Genomic DNA, 18,125 nt, shown 5'->3' on the forward strand with positions numbered 1-18,125 from the left:
CCGGACACCCTGTAAAATTTCATCCCTTAACCAAATATTGCGAAGACCACAGTTTTATGCAGTCTATCCATTGTTACGGGGAACAAGCCTCGTTTAGTGATAAAAGCAGGCAAATTTGAGGTTGCTGCTCGGGAAATGGCGGCACTGGAGGGTCGCGCGATCGTTGATGCGACGAAAGTCTGGACTGGATCGGGCCAGGATCAAAGCGACGACGGTTTCGATGGACTCGCGTCAGATGGCGAGTACCATGGAGTGGCCGTCGAACGAGAAGGATTAATTAAGGTCGTTTGTCCGGCGATTTGCGCCGAAATCAAATCGCGCCGGACGAACGCGCGACGCCTGCAGCCAAGGAACGTAACAAATGGGTATCGCGCGCCACCAGGAACCGGTAATGCAGGGGGACATTGCACGAACCCGTCGCTCACCATTACTAAGCATTGTGTCTGCGGTTCCAGGCGATTTGTACCCTTGCCGACCACGCGTCAGGGACATTTATTAAAGTGCTACCAGTTCGACGGAGAGAGCGAGAGAGACGAGAAGCCGAATGACCGTTTCGCGCAGCCTCTGCCCCTCGAGGGACCACCGATCGTCGAAGGGTCGAACGACTGGATTTGCGCGACGTTTCGCAAGTTTCCATATTAAGGACACGTTGCAGGACCAGTCTCCGTACTTTAAACTTTGGAGACTCCAGATTTTCTTCCGATAGTCCACCGTCGGATTTTGGGGATTAGTCGGGATTCGAAAGAGAACTGAAAAAGTTATAAGGAACATCGACGTTGAGTCTTCTGTATTTTGTACAACGGACCATGAGTGTAATTTTTATATTCCACTAAGGACTCTGATCAATTTTCGTTTCTTTTTCTCCGTCTGATACGAATTGAAATCAACGACGGAACGATTGTCTTGCAAATTGAGCAAGTAATGTATGCAGTTTCGATCGTGGTCGAGATCCAAATATTCGATTTAGGTCGTCTCTCGGGGCGAATTTACTGTTCGAAATGGTCGTTGCTTACAGTGCTGCTTCGACGGGATCGAGGACGGATCGAGAGACCGTGGACTCGATATCGGTAATCGAGGCTACTGACAAGGACGTCGATACAGTTTGCAGAACGGATTTTCGTCGGAACTGCGGTTGCTTTTTGTCCTGAATCGTGTTACTGGTCCAGGATGCACCGGAACCCCAGACGCACCGGACGTGTTCGTCGAAATTAAACAACGTTTCCTCGGTGCTCCCCGAAACGTAGTCGGATCTCGTCCCATCGAGTTTCGTTTACATCGAAATACTCATTGGACGAGCAAACAGAAAGTGGCCGGAACCATTCCGGGTTCCCCCTCCCATTGTCGAACAACGGATTCTTTTCTGTTCCATGTACGGTGTTGCAATCGCTTTATTAAAAAACGAAAGCGAGAGCGAAAGGGAAACGAGACCGCGAAATAAATAGGATTAAACGAACGAAATTGCCGGAGAGGACGTTCGCGATAGAGAAACGACTGTGCAGAGTGGGTCACACGAATGAAACTGCTTCGATATTTACGCAAATATTGATTCTGACGAGAACCGACACTGCCGGGGACGCTTGATTTTTACTGACACCCGATCGTTTAAATCTAGTTGAAGGTTTGCGATTCCTCAGTTGCGTATTCGACAATCGTGCCGTGTGTAAAGTTTTAATACACGCGGTTGTTAGCGCAATGGTAAAACAGCTGCAACGATAACAATTGTTATTTTGTACGTATACTTCGCTTTTCCGCCTTGTTTTAATGACGATCGTGCATCCATACGCGAGATTCGTTTGTTATAAAAGTGCACGCGAACGAGACTTTGGAATTACTCGTTCAATGAGATATTTTTTCTTATATAATTATTTTCCAAAAATGTTCGTTCGTTTATTATTACACGTTCTCTCCGTTTGAACGTGCAAGTATCGAGACTTTAACCTCGATTTCTACGGTTTTGATCGTCGCGCGAACCAACTAGGTGCGCGCCATAATTTCTGGAGCGTCGTCTCGAAAGTTTGGGGGGTCGCGCGACGCAGAGGAATCAACGAATGTCCGAAACGAGCAACAACTAGTCGATTCCCCGGACCGAAGGCAGCTTAACTCCTTAACGAACCGCCTCCCGTACTCGGTCGACGGGGGTAGAAATCGGAATTAAACGAAACACGAGCAACGGCGCGGGGCCACGTTGGTTAAATACGCGTCGAGCCGAAGTTATTCTCCGGGTAACAAGATGGTAGCTACAGGGGTGTTTAGTGGAACCACGGATCGTTAAACCGCTTAGAATGGGTAATTACGATAGAAACTTTGCGAACGAGCCGTCGAGAGGATCTAATAGTGGAAGCCGAACGTACGCGAAATAGAGGCTGCGCGCTTCGACGAGCGAGGCGCATTGTCGAGAGAATGTCTGCCCTCGCGTGAAACGAAAACGCTACTCGCGTCCCAGATACGTTGCTTCCAAACCCAGGACATTGAAAAGGCTAGGCGAACGCTGCGTCTAATTCAGCCCTTTCATCGCACCGCCTCTACTATACAGGGTGTTCGGCCACCCCTGGGAAATATTTTAATAGAGGATTCTACAGGTCAAAATAAGACGAAAATCAAGAATACCAATTTCTTGATGGAGGCTTCGTTGAAACGTTATTAAAAATTAAATTCAAAAATTTCAAATCGTTCTGGAAAAATTATTTTCGGTTGCGGGGGTCAATTACAATCATTTTTGGTCATTATATATACCCCCAAAATCCTACTCACTTTCGAGAAAAAAATTCAAGTAAGTGCTGAAAGTTTTGGGTGAAAAAAAAGACTTTCGAATCGTCTTGGAAAAATTATTTTTAGTTGCAGGGGTCAATTGCAAGCATTTTTGGTCATTACATATACCCCCGAAATCCTACGCACTTTTGAGAAAAAAATTCCTTACCGAAAATCTAATTTCTGGCCAGAAATGTTTGCCCGAATTTTCATGCGAATCTTTAAAACGTCATAACTTCTGAACGGATTGGACGATTTTAATGTTTAAAAAAGCAAATTACGCGTATTTTGATGGAGAATATGTACAAATCGCAAAAATAGTCGAAAAGTTGGTCCTTGACCCCGCAAAACACCCATACTTTCTACCATACGTTTCGTTTAAATGCAATCAACGATTAAATTACAGACGATATCGAGGAATATTTCAAATAGAAATTATCTAGAGACTCGCTCGAGAGAATAACAGATTTTACATTATTTACTCCAAGTTATTCAACCGTGGTGCTAAATAAACTACATCGTCCTATCGACTAAACGATCGACTCGATGTTCCACGAGTCCGCCTCGTCGCAACGCCTGGGAATTGATACCTATCGATATTACTCAGCATGCCAGTGGATTGGTCCCGCTTTTGAGCCGATGGCAATTGAATCGTGCGCGAAAGGTCGAAACGCGCGCGTTTTCCCAAACGCTGGCGTCGATCGCGACGGCAGCGCGAATTTCGCTGTAATTTTACGCCTCAAAGCCGGCTCGGGGCCGCCTCTTCTGGAATTTCTCATTTGTTCGATGGAAATCCGGCCGCGGATGCGTCCGGCTCGCCAATAAAATTTTTTGGCCGCGCAGCCGCGGTGAAAAGTTCCGCGCACAAGCGGCGACGATTCGCGTCCTCGACGTTCGAAAACAAACAAAACGGCGGAAAGAAAAACGCGAGAGCGCGAGCCCGTTTTTTTCACCGCCTCTCTCGTTTCGCCTATCGAAAGCCCTCCGCGCGATTGACGTTCGAATCGACAGCCAGCGCACGCTCCGCGGAGTCGATTTGTTCGACCATAATCGATCCTCGGTTGTTTGATTGCGAACGCTCGCTGGCAAAGCGCGGTTTAATCGCGCGCGTCGCGTTATCCATCCCAAATGCCGCGCAAACATTTTCCCGCGTCATCCGCCATCTTCTTTCCCGGGAACTAATTGCTTCTTGGTCCATCGCGGGCTTTTATCAAATTGTTAATAACCGCTCTGGTCCCTCGATACTTGGATTTACTACCTTTCGAAACATTTTTAGGATGCAAGATAAAAGGGAGTTCGTATTTCACGTTTTAGCGTCTTTGATTATTTGTATTGCTGTAATTACGAAGTGAACATCGAGGAGGAACGAATTCTGCGAGCAACAGATCGAACGGGAGAGTCTTTGAGTCGGAGAAAATACGGAGAACAATGCGCGAGAGTTGAAGGGTTATTCAGGCTGCGAGAGCCATTCCCGGGCGCTGTTGTTAGAAGCTTCGTTAGCAATAAACGCAGCGGGAGAGAAACGGCTCTCCTCGCGCTTTGAGCCGCGATCAAAAATTTCACTTCAAACAGCGGCTCGGTCATTAGTTCCCGTTGCTTCTGACGCGCGCCAGGTGCCACGAGCCAGACAACGCTTCCGTAAAAATATACACACGACCGGGCAAATAATTCAGAGACTCGTCACGGTTGGGTTGCTTTACGGATTACCCTGTCAAAACTAACGTTCGCAAACAACTGGCGCGAACGCACGCGGCTCGCTTTGGACCCCGGTTGTCTCTCGTCACCCACCCTCTCCTCCTCTTTCTTCCGTTCAAAGATTTCTAATAAACTTCCGAACCGACGAGGCTGGATCCACGCTAGCCGTTATCCATCATTCAATTTCTTCCGTCGAATATTCTGCGATGCGATAAAACCCCGCTTAAACGATCGGATTACACGATCCCCATTATTGTATGCATATTTAACCCCACAACGTTTTTTCTGGTCACATTAACCCTTCGGTGCACTCTCAATTTCAACTGAATTATTTTACTTAATGGAAATCAACTTTAAAGCATAATTTTATATATATTAAATAATCATATACAATCCACTTAATCCACTTAAGGGTTAAAGTGTGCTTTTAGAGATAATATAGAAATAAAGAATCGACGCTTGGAGAATTTTATAGAAAACAATCGATGGGTTAACGCGATATATTTCGTTATTTTTTAAAAAAGGGCGAAGCAAGTTTTGAGTAAATTTGCTAGATTGTGTTTGTATTTGGAGATATGGGAGAAATTGAAAGGCACGAATTGGGTGACCGATAGGCATCTTTTCCTTCCTAGCCGCGCCCCGACTGGAAATCCACTTTCCCGGCGATCGAAGGAAATTCCTCGAGGAAGTATCGTGAAAGTTCGTCTATCGACGCGGCGTGGCTGCACCGAGGCGAACGATTGGAAAACAGCAGGAACGAAGAGAATCTGTCGCAAAGTGGATACATCCGTGACAGCTGTCCGACGACCGGCTCTCGCCGCCATAATCGAATGCGAAATTCCATCGGTCGCGTCTCGAATCGGGCCATTGTAACCAGTGATACGTCACCGGTAATTAACGACCGCGGAATTAACACGCGAGTCCACCATATAACGACCGCCGTTGTTTCGGAATTATTCGACGAGCTTCTTCCCTTCTGTTTTTTATTCGCCCCTTTTTAACTTCTTAATAGAATCTGCTGAAATTACTGTGTTCGTTTATATAATATATTCCACGTGCATTATGCATACGTTTCCCGTAGCAAAATATATCATAAATGCATGAATTTCGCAGTCTGATCGTAACAGTACCGAGAAACGGTGCAACGAATGCCAAAAGCGTGACTGTTTTCAATACTAGCGAGACTTTCGAGTCTTTTAAGATATTCTGCACCTTCAAAATATTCAAGACGAAAATCCAAATTTTCTATTTTCTTACACGCTATTCTATTTCCAGCGGAATATCTTCGAGATTTGAAAGTTTTCGGTTCGCAGGACAAAGGAGGGCCCCGAGCATCGGGTTACGTGATAATTACTAATTGGTTTATTTAGGCAGCAATGGGCTAGGGGCAACGGCGCGCGGTTTCTCGGGCGGGCCGTTGAATTAAACAGAAATTCATTTTGAAATATTTCTCCCAGCGGGTTGCGCACCGCGCGCCTGTCGGCCGGAATGAAGGGCCTCCTAATGAAACGCGCGGAAACGTTTCGCTTCCCAAAAGCGAAGGTACGCCTTTCGAGCGTCTCGAGGTTCCTTTTGTTTCGTAACTTCAATTAAGGAAAACGCGCAGGAAAATTAAACGTGTCCCGATGCGCCGAGTCGTGATCTAACTAGCGCGATTGCGAGCACCAATCGCGACGCCCTGGAATAAAGGTTGTGTGCCGTGGATCGCGAAGACGATGAAATCCCAGCGTTGCATTTGAATTTTCTAGCCTTGAAACGAGCAACGGAAATTCCACGAAGAATTTTAGTCGTAGGATACGTAGAGAAAATTCACCGCGTCGATCGTGGCTGGTTTTTAAGTAGAAAAGTCGACGCATGGTCAGACATCGTACGACGATCGACGAAACGACGTTTGGAATTTAGGTACGTTTTAGCGTAAGTAATTTGGGAAATATCTTGACCAAAAATGGTTAAATAATTCGAGAATTCTATTATATACACGTTGCTGATACGAGTATTCGAGGGTGGTGACTTTCAGGGTGGTTCGAAGTAGACTGTCCATATTGTCGAATCTGGCACGGTCAGGGAACTTTCCAGCATACAAACGCACTGCTTAGTTCGTACTTCGGCAACGCTCGCCATACACGAAAACCATATTAACTTTCTCCGTGTCCATATAACGCAATATGAAAGTTTGAAGCCGTACTTTATTCACTTTGTGCTACGGATTACTGGCATTCGTGAATACAAATGAACGCGAAGTGCGCGGTGTAATTGAATTTTTCCTTATACCGAAGACACGTACGGTGATTACCAGTATACAATTTAAAACGTTGAAGTTATTCGGATGGTGAAATTTCAATGAATAAATTTGAAAAATAGGGGATTCGACTCGGATCGATAATTTCAAGAACCAGCAACAAAATAATTGCGCTGCTCGTTCCTCCGAATTGCCGTCTCTCTCTCTGCCGGTGATATAATTTCACCTCCATTGAAATTTGATCAAAGCTAATTAACCCTCGTCTGGCGATGCTTGGATCACTCGAGATCCGATAGGCGAATGTTCGCTTCACAGCGATAACGTAAAGCGAGTCGAACGAATGCCAATCACGAGATATAATCTTCGAGGAGGAAATATGTGCCTAAATTAACAGAAACTATACACAGTGCCAATCCTAATAATCACGGTGCAATTAGATTAAAAAAATAAGTTTTCTGACATTAAAATTATTAGCTGTATCAGGGAGAAATCACTTATAAAGACATAACGCGTGAACTCGGTTGAGATATACCGATCAAAATTGACACGGTGACTTGTCCGGTCGCTGGATCGTCAACGTGCCAAGGTATATTTGCCTCGTGGCGACGATAGTTAGCTATTCGTCGCCACAAAGCTGAAAAACGAGCGTCAAAATGCGCTCCGCGCGTAATCACCTAGACACGCGTCCTTTGTTTGAGCAAATCCACACAGTTTTTTAAAATTAATATCGATCAAAATTGGATTAAAATATTCCATTGCAACGTGTAAAATAAGTCAGAACGAAACATGGGCATACATCGAAGATATTACACGGAACGAGATCGTTCTTTCGTCGAATTGAGCTATCACGCGAGAAATAATTCCCATCCAGGAAAAAGTATATTACGGCAGTGGTAAAACGGACGGCTTTTTCATCAATTATAATTATTGGACGTCGAACACCGCTAGACGGATAATTCCACGAGACATAATTACACGGAAGCTCTAACCGTGCTTCTCTGTAACCGGTTGCAGTACGGTTTCCTCGACGAGCCCAGCCTCCGTGCGCCTGCGGTAACGCGGTACTCTATCACGACACGCAAAATCCTTAATTATTATGCAGCAAAGCGAATCAGGAATCCGGGTAATGCCAGCAGTCGAACAGCCGTGCATACAAGCTCGTACGTAAGGGTTTCCGTAGGACGGCCGGGAAGGGGCCGCAGGAGTCCCTAAAACCGCAGTGACCTCCAATTATCCTGTGGGTACCACGTGGCCCACGTGGTACCCATGCTCCCTGCGGACCGCCCGCAAACACCCCTACGTCGGTCTTCCTGGTGCCTATAACGCCCCTCGGATTAATTCATTATTAAAATAACCCCATCGGTGAGACCTTGTTATCGTCTTCTATTAGAGTGGAATCGCGCGAAATCGAATTAGAAGACGGTCGCGAGATGATTTTTAACCGACTAACTTCGTGATATCGAACCCGGGGATTGAATTTTAATTGTACATTAAAAGATTCCCTGAAAATCGATAGCCAACGCGAAAGCGAACGCATCGAATGCTACAGTGGAAGAGTGTGGTCCTTATAACCAAATCTGATGGTTTTGGTTCTCTTTGCTAGATAACGTCAAAGTATTATTAAAAAATAATCCAATATAATATTAGGAGACATTTTCATGTTTAATAAAAATGAAGCTTGGAGAGTAGAATAACCCTCCATAATATTCAATGATATCGAAAGGGATTTCCTTTAACTCGAGGGCTGTCAAAACATTTCCAAGCTACGTAGTTCGGATTGTTAGACACCAAAGAGTAACTGGAGGTTCGGAGGACATCGTCGACTCGGAAATAACGGATCAACCCGTCGCGTCTAATGACACGCGCAATTGGCCAGGATTCGACGAAGTTCGTCCGTACCCCGGGTAAAATCAAAAGTCCTCATTAGGTATTCTGAGGTCGGAGGGTGACGGGACCGACGAGGGTGTCCGGCATCCCTTTCGTCTTTCACCCGACGACGGAGGAGCCCGCCTAAGACCGGACATTTCAATAAACCCTAGCAAACGCGTGGGTTTAAACCGCTGACCGCGGCGCGTCCTGGTCAGCAGCTTCCTCGATCAAATTGCGCATGTCCTCGCGTCTATCCCCAGGGCACGCCAGGATAACGACGATCGATCGATCCTCGCGCGCTAACCGCGTCGCGACGGACTTTGCTCTTTCTTTCACGGCAGTCGCTCTTAATCGCTGCGTCGCGACGCATCGTCCGCGAAACCAACACCATGCAACAAACAAACATCCTAACTGCCATAAGATATTAATATTTTTAAAGCTTCGATGGAGGGATTGGTACCTGTAATTATCGATGCCAGGAATTTTATTTTATATTTATGCTTTTTGTAAGATATGTAATTCAATTTACGTAATTTAATTTACGTTCAATTCCTCGAGCATATCGAGGCTGACACAGCATCAATCATAATGTCGACATCATAAAGTTCTCTGATGGGGGTAGGAACCCAAATGTCACTCTTTATGAAAGAGATTGGGGTACCCTGGACACCAGGGTGACGTTTTAGAGTTGACGTGTCCTGATAAGAAACTACTGCATAAGGAGCCCTCATCCACTGGCAATGTTTGTAGTCAAAAGAATTATATTTAATAAAATGAACCGAAACCTAACGTCATCTATGGTGGATTTTCAAAGGAAATCGCTATAGAAAGTATCTCGTTAGCTCTGACATGGACTTAAAAAGTTTAACGGTGATCTACGATATATCCAACGAAGGACGTGAAAAGAGGGAACTAGACAGGAAGATCTCGCCCAAACGCTCTATTAATAAACGAATAATCGAGGGGAAGTAAGTGGCGGTAGTTCAGCCGCATCGAGCAGCTCATAAAAGTTTCTTTTTCCGAGGGAGACTCTGCCAGCGTTCCCTCTGTCTACCCGCCACATCAATTCTCTCGAATTAGCGAAACGATTTCCCGGAAAACTTTCCGCGCCTCGCGTCCTCGGTCACTTTCTCCCCTATAAATCTATCCTCCCCCGAAACGGCGGCGTCCGATTGGACGACGGTACCGCGGATACGCGTCTCCCTTCTTTCACGGTTCCGTTACGCCGCTAAAATTCGATCTTGCCGGACAGCGATTCGTCGTCGAAATAATTCCACGGAGAAACGAATTACGGCGTCTGATTGGAACGAACTCGACCAGAAGCTCGTCCGCGCGCTGTTAACAAACTTCGTTAACAAAGCACAGGGACGGGACGATTTTTTTCTAGACCCGCTGCTGAAGGAGGTATCGTTCGATGGCCCGTGAACGATGAAATGGATTCGCTGATGAACTTTTCCTACGTGGTGCACTAGTCCTCGCGAGACTGCTCCCATTCCGCCCCGCACTGTTGCAACCGATCGTCACCGCTGATTATCGTTTCTTTAGTTGCGAAAGAAGAACTTGGCTGACTCCTCTGCTGTGCATCTACAGGGTGTCGAATGTTAATTGTCGCCACGTGTGTTTCTACTGTATTCCATCGATTTTATTTAATAAAACGTTAGAACGTTCTGTGGGCGTACATAAATAAAATTGGATCGAGCGTTTTAAACGAGAACCGAATTTGTTCGAAATGTAGCAGTTTCCGAGGACGATGTAGTATCAGATTTATCTTAACGCGTCGATTACTTTTCTTTATTTAATTGGATTCCGAGAATGAGTCGGAATCGCGTGGACGTTCCGGTCGGTTCGGCTTTAAAACTTCATTTCCGACCCCGTTGTTCGTTTCCGTGTTCGAGTGGCGAGGGATGCGTCTGCGGGAGGATCCCGAGCGTCTCTCTTGTCTTTGTCTTAGAGGCGATCGGGTCCGTAAGAGAGTTCCAGGTTGTTTCCTGGATGGGAACCACGACCACCGGCGATCACGGTTCATTTCGTCCCGCTCTCACGATCCCGACCAACTCCGTATTTTCCCTCTTGGCGTCTCTCGGACCGCGGTTCGTTCGCCTTCCACCTCGACCAGTCACCCGATCCTGGGGAAAAAACGAGAAAATAGCCGGTACACGGTCCTACGAACCCATAAAAATCACGCTCATCCTCTCTCTCTTTCTCTCCCTACTCGGATGGATTATTGACTTTGCGTTTGTCGGAGTCGCAAGCGTTCCCTTCTACCAATCCTCCGAGGCCAACGGCTCTTCTTTCGCAGATTGAGCCCGCGCGGGTCGCATATTGGATCGAGATTCGCCGGAAATCGGAATGTTTGCCTCCGGAGTCCGCTCGGACCTCTTCATCGCGCCGATAAGAGACAGAGCAGGTCCACGGAACCGACTAACGAGCGCTCGATAAATCCGCTTCCACGCACGTCCAGTCTTTGCCAAGACAATAATCCGACATAGTGTCTTGTCGAACAGTCGATTTTGTCTTAAAAATCGTTTAAATTTGCCCTTGAATATACAATTTGGGAAAAGGGTGGTCACTCGAGAAGCGAATCAACTCACTCGAGCTGGTGACTCAGGCCCAAGGGTTTCGCGCGCCTAACTAATATCTATTTTAAATTGAGTTAATTCTTAATTCTCAATTTGTCATGTCGATTACTAAAATATTATTATAGAAAGGTAAAATAAACCTGGCCTTGAGAGATCCTAAAATTCTAAGTCGTGTGACTAAGAGTATCGTTGGGTAGATCGCGTCGACGGTGGAAAAGTTGTATCGTCGAGTTCGTTTCGCGGCTAGGGAAAGACAGTTTGCCCTGCAAATGCCAGGGTAGTCGAAACAGGAGTTTGTACTTGAACGAGGAAACCGGAGTGGCCGGGCTTTGTCGCGTCGGCTTCGCTCGGAGCGGCGCGTCGTTGGTAGCAACGGCGGCTGGAAGCCAAATTGGAAGCTGGTAGCGTGGCCCTGAAAGTACCGAAGGTAACGTACAGACGGACGGACAGACAGAGTGACGGCCAGGAGCAACGAAATCTCTAGCGTCCGGTAAAACGCGCACATGCGAGAGCCACAGGGTGGGAAACGGCCAGAACAGAGACGGTTCCGCGACTAAACGAGCAGAAAGCCAAAGCAAAGCCGCGTTTGGCCGGTATTCGACGCGCTACCGGCCGGTTTAATTACTCTCTTCATAGAGACACTAAATATTCGACTGTCTGTGAGACGGCAGGTCTGAGCTCTGCCCGCCCGTCATAGAAACGATAATTACGGAAGCGAAGCCGGCTTCTATCGGCGCGTCTGCGACCGTAATGTTGCCCGTCTAATTTCACCATCGATCGCTTACCGCTCGATTTACCTCGAATCGTGCTTTTCGACTTTGCTCGCACGCTTTGCCACGCGCCAGAAATCGATAGACAGACCCCTTTGACCCCGTCGTACGATCTTACGATTATCGGTAGAACTATATTCCCTCCGTCTAAGCTTGAGAAATATATTTTTCCCGACGTTTCGCGGAAAATAGAGTAGCAAACAACGATATCGAAATTTAAATAACGTCGCGCGGGAACCCAATACGTCGTTAAAAGTACAGTAGTTGCAGAAACTTTTGGGCAAGTTGATTTAAAAATAAGGAATTAAACGTATGAATTATGCAGAAACACAGACCGCGTTCACGGGTGAAGTTTTATGGAAATTGTCAGTCGACGTGTTAAACAAACTTTTTAAGAACTTATTACAGACTTTGTGCTGGATTATAATTTGTGTCTGATTGAGGCAAAATCTTGCTATACGGAAGTTCTGATATTTGTAAAGGAAAGTTTCTCAAAGTTGATCGAGTTCTATTATTTTTCGTGCGGAAGATTCGACCCGCGTTGGTCAGTCGCCTGATACTGGAAACTGAACTTTCCTTCTCCATTCGACTCTGAAAAATTTTGCTTTTCGAGTGCACGGAAAACGAAAGGAACGCGGAAGAGAAGACAAACGAAAGTCGGAACGCGGCTGCTTATAAAGCTAGCATCGAAACAATGTGGCTCGTCTTTTAAAGAAGACAGACTCGACTAGCATTCTCGAAGTCCACCCCCTCCCCCCTGTTCACGCGTACCCATCCCAGCCGCCTCCCCCCGTTTTAATTAGCTTTACCGGCCGGTAAACAATAAGCCCTTATTTCTGATGAATTAATTTTCAACAATTCCGCCGGTCGGCTTACGCGCGGCTTCGGCTTTTATTCCGCCAGAGGTACGCCCTCGCAACGTAACGAGCATCCCCCTTTACGTAATACTATCTCGCGTATCCGTGGTTTCCTGAAATATCTGTGACGCGAGCTCTCGACACCGTGCAGCCAAGCTACGAGCAACGGGGATTGTTTAATCAAACGATGAGGTTTAGTCAAACCTGGGTCACCTTCGACCCGGAACACGTCCGCTAACTCACGTAAAAGTAAAAATAATATTCTGAGAACGTATTTCCTTATTTTACCCTCTTTTTTATAGAATAGTAACACGTGGGAAAGAAACGTAATTATATTTGAAATTTATTCAGGAATGCGAGACTTTAATATACGTGAGAAACAACCCAGGTCCACCGTCTGCATACTGCGTAGGATTAAAGGGGTTGTGTTAACGCGAAACGGGGTTACTCTAGCCCGCAAGAAACGTTTCCGCGTATAAAATTTTATAGGTTTGATTCTCAGAACGTGGCTAGATACACCAAGTTGCAATTGCTTTACCAAGAAATGTGTACAGTACGTAAGATAATTAACCCTGCGATGTTACGTCCGCGCACAATAACGCTGCTAGACTTCAATTAGCTAAAAAAATCATTTCACCAGCGTGAAATTATTATCAATCGAGTGCCGATTAATACAAACAGTCCTGTACTTTACAGTCTATCGACAATCAAGGCATAAACACGCTTTATGGAAATTGCAAATAAATCGATGGCGTAAATGAGTGGGAACAGCAGTAACCTAATATAGTATTCCGTTGTTACAAAGTTGTTTGAAGCGTCGCAGATTGTTATGAATGGCATATAATTATGTTTGGATTGCATAATTCTGTTATGAAAGACGATTGTGCTACTCTTTATATCAATAAATAGTGGTGGACAGTTGTTGGCTGTTGACCAGATAAACAGCGATCAGTCTGCGAGCTGGTTTACCAACTTTCGTTGAAATTTTATTTCATGCAAGATATAAACTGTGTCAATTCCTTAGATGTTATATTCCTTCTTTGTTTACTTTGTTTATTTTCCGTATCAAAGGATCAATCAAAATATTACATGTTGAAAATAAATTAGGGGCTATGTCCGGTTAATGGAACCGAACCGGAAACACAGGGAGGGGACTGAAGGGCCGCGTTCGGTGTTTCCCCGATCGATCGTCGGTGAAACCGCTTCGAACCCGTGAATCCGTTTCGAAAGGAATATTCAAGCGGCGGAGGACGATCGCGGGCAGAAGGACGGTGGAAAATCCGTCGGGTAACGGGAAGAGGAAGAGGAAGAGCGAGGAGAAGGTGCAGCCGCGGCTTATAGCGGCGCGAGACGCTCATCTGCATTTCAAATCGCGCGCCCTCGCCAAGATTTCCACGCCCGTGGACGTCCGTGTGCTCGAAATATCTCTTAGCGACCGAAACGCGTCGCGTGTGCACGCGTCGGGACGGAATGCGACACGATGGATTCGGGATCGCCGCGCGGTCGTTTCGGCCGGAACCGTTCTTCGGAACGCGCGCGAATTTACGATAAACGCCGGGACAAACCGGAAGTCGTGCTTGCTTCCTGGCTCGATCGACCGTCGTCCTCAGGATTTAGGCTGCTTGCACGTTGCACGGGTGTCCATGGACGCCTGTGTACGTCCGGATACCAGATACGCGAGCGTCGATCGTAAAGATCGATCCTCCAAAACCGAATCCCTCCGCGAGGATTCCGAGGTTCCGAATGCGCGAATAAATTTTCCAACTCGATCTCACCGAGCCACCGTTTTTTAAACACCGAATTCGAGCGAAATTCCCGACCGGACCGGATCGAACCGCTTGTCGCGCGAAACTCATTTTTGCCCGAGGACCAATTTGCACTTTATTACCGTGTCGTCCGACGCGTATGAACAATTATTGCGCAATTATTTTACAACAGAGCATGTTTGTCGACGCGATGTATAAATAACGATCGATTACACGATTTCGACGAGCTTTTTTTACTGCGTGTCCACTCGAGCGCTTTCGGTCGCCTCCAAAACAAACATAAATCTGAAATTAAAATTATAATTGAAGACATTTTAGAAGAGCAACGTTCGGTGAAGCTTTAAAAAATGGTGGAAACTTTGAACCATGGATTCTTTGTACTTGAGGAGAATAGAAGTAAGGAGTCGGTGTGTAAATTACGATGTAAATATTTGTTTCGACGAAGCATGGTTCCAGCGTTGATTGCGCGAAAAACTTGGGAACAGTGTGCATCGAATCGCGTGGGAGGGACCTAAGGCGGTCCTGTTCGCTGATTAAACCGCGTGGAAATTCTATCAAGAGCCGTACGAATGGCTGAGCTCGACGGACCAACGAATGCACTACGTTAATTAGTCTCCGTAAGCACTGCACCGGCGCGGAAGAAGCAGTGGTTGCAGAGCGCGATACGGGGAACCGGAGCGTATGATGAACTTACCTTGCCGACTCCGGTGAGCTCTTTGACGCCTATCCTCCGCAGGAGAGCAGGTGGTGCGGGCGGCGGCGACTTGAGGAGCAGAGCTGCATATCCATTCGGAAAGATCGGCTGCTCGTCCGAGCTGATGTTCTCGTCGCCGGAGCGACGCCGACGGTGCGGGCTCGACGAGAGGTTCAACTTCTGGGCTGCTCTGAAACCCAAAGGAAACTTCCTTTCAACGATCGCTATAATTCCATTTCATTCGTGTTTCATTTATCGCGAAAAACGAGTCCAAAATTGTGCATTGCAAATTTAAGAACTTGGTTGCATCGCACTGGGGGTTTCTTTTCATCGAAGAATCTTAAAAGTTTCTCACTCTTGCTTGCTATCGAAGGAATTCGACTGTCCAAAGATGGAATTTCCTTGACTCAAAGAAAACCTCACGTTTGCCTACCCTCTCTTTAACAACTGAAATCCGACCTCACGTGAATGGCATACGATCTGGAATATCGACTGGCCAGGTGCACTCGGGCCTCCGTCTGGCATCTCTGCCCCCGTGTATACATTTTCTGTATTCCAAGGTCGTTTAAAGCCCCGGAGTTTGGCGCGTTGGCGAAATTCTTGGGTATCCGGGAGATAGAATTCCCGCATGCAAGCTCGCGTGTATAATAAACTTTTTACAAGCGCGAAATCCAATATGGGGGCTAGCAGGAGCACCCGGGGAACCGCTTAAATCTCAGGAGGACGGAGCAGACGGTCGTTGGTTCGTTCGTCTCGAACGCTTCCTGCGATGCCTATCTGAGAGATACGGAACCGACCGTAGGAAAGGGTCGCAGGATTCCGGAAGGTATGTGTCTCGAGGGTGACTGGGTGACATACTCCGCGGGGCAGGCCGGTAATCAGCGAAGGTAATGTGCCGGAACCCCGTGCGCGATAGGGTACCGCCGTGTTTAAAGGGGTGCGTGGGAGACAGAGACGAGGATAGGGAAAAAAGAGGGGGAAGTGGCGTTGTAACAGTGGGGCCATTGGGGCTCGCTTTTCGCGGGGAACGGGGGGAACGTTCCAGGGGCTCGGTCGCCCTAACTTCTCCAGCCCTCGGGCCTCGTTAACCCACGCTCTGTGAAATTGGAAATACCAACGAGAGAGCGAACCAGACATGGCTCGCCCCCGTTTTGCGGGCTGCGCGTGCAAGCATTTGCGACCGCTGTGTCGGGCTGTCATAAAAAATAGAAAGGGTCGCGGACGGGGGGGACACGGACTGGTTATCAACGGTCGGCGCCGCGGCGTGCACGACTTCCGGCCCGGCATTACCGTACGAATAATCGGCGCCAGTTTCACGCTCGCCGCCATGGACCGAGGCTAATAGTCTCGCGGACCGACGTGACAAGATACCAACGGATCGTGTTTACCAGCTTTGCTTTCGTAGTTAACAGCTCGACGCCAACTACGTGGCAGGGAAAAATCCGTTGACCCCGGCCAGCCAACCGGCCGAGATATTTTAACCCTTTTAGCGGACCTTTCGTTCCAACAGGTCCACGCGCTGTTTTCTTATTGCTGTTGGACGATTCGAGAACTCCGCGAAACTAGTTTCAAAATTACTGGAAGCTTGTTCCGAAGTCCGAGATTATTTCACCTGCCGTGACAAAAGTATCGTTTAAGGTAATCAAAATGGGGAGGGTGAACCGGGAAAGTGACATCGGTGGGGCGGTATTCTCGAATATCCTGACGTTCCCGCCCACTTTGAAAGTGGACGATGCAAACGAGACAGTGTAGCTGGGTCATCGTCCTTCGAGAAACCTGACTCCCGTTAAAGTATCGAACGTCTATCGTTGGCTGGATTTATAACGAATGACCGGAAAAAGTCTTAATTTTAGGAATAACGAAGAAGCGCCCGTATTACAAACTCAGCAGTTTTACAAAGTCTGTTTAAATCCCGCACTAAATCCTCGTTTAAATTCTTACATAATCTTTAATTATCTTTATAATCCTATTCAAATTCTAATTTAAATTCTGCGGTAGACTGCGCGTAGACGATGGATAGAAAAAGTGGGTGGCTGAATTACTAGTTATACATTAAAAAATTAATAAAACAGTCGCTCGGTTAGGTCTGGGTTAGATCATGGTATGAAATCATCGCAGACAAAACAAATTTTGTGAAAACAGTGTCTAGAAACCCGAAGATCGTCGTCGACTTGCCTGTCTGGCCATACCTCGACATTTCTACTTGCATCTATTTGTACACATCTATCCTACCATTTGTTTCTCATCGATCACACTATTTTCGAACTGCTAATATCCAGATGACACAAAATTAAGTAGAAATAGTCGATAATGGTCAGACACGGTAGACTAATCTTACTTAATGAAAGTTCAAAGTTATTTTTTGCTTTGAAATAACCATTGATCCTGGAACCATAAATATCATATACGATAGGAACATTGCAATACCACAAAGTCAATGATAAAAATTGTCCAACGATTACGAGCGAATAAAATAGAATAAACGGTTCGTCCGGCGATAATCCGATAAACAAGAGAGTAATTTTTCGGTCGATCGGTCGAAAAATAGAAAGAGGCGAGACAATAATTTATCAAAACATCGCGTTTGCAATCGGAATCTGTCATAAAGTATCGTTCGCGAGGCGCGCCGGCCACGTCGAACGATAACAGCACAATCGACGCGCTTGCTCCTCTTTGTCGTCGAGTCGACAGCTCCATTTTTGACTTTTATGCGCGTTTTAATTATTCGCGTAACCCGTTTCGGATTCGAGTCGCGATTTCGCGAACCAGAATTTCGACAAACGACTCATTGGTCGGATTCACGATCGGTCATCGAGCTTGCGTATCGTTTTTCCCAGGCGCCACGCCGTTTTTATTCGTCACCGTTGATTTTTCGTCGCGCTCGACCATTCACGGAACTGCCCCGCCA

General features: G+C 46.7%; 1 protein-coding gene across 2 annotated transcripts in view; it reads right to left on the reverse strand.

Annotated features, from left to right (window-relative positions):
• The window catches only part of LOC143345511 (uncharacterized), a 346,505-nt gene that overhangs the window by 111,037 nt on the left and 217,343 nt on the right, over positions 1–18,125 (reverse strand). For both annotated transcript variants that reach the window (XM_076772707.1, XM_076772709.1), the window contains one exon: positions 15,218–15,407. In XM_076772707.1, the coding sequence (XP_076628822.1) occupies positions 15,218–15,407 (190 nt within the window). The remainder of the gene's footprint in view (positions 1–15,217; positions 15,408–18,125) is intronic.

The sequence above is a fragment of the Colletes latitarsis genome, chromosome 9 (genome assembly GCF_051014445.1).
Source record: "Colletes latitarsis isolate SP2378_abdomen chromosome 9, iyColLati1, whole genome shotgun sequence".
Taxonomy (NCBI): Eukaryota; Metazoa; Arthropoda; class Insecta; order Hymenoptera; family Colletidae; genus Colletes; species Colletes latitarsis.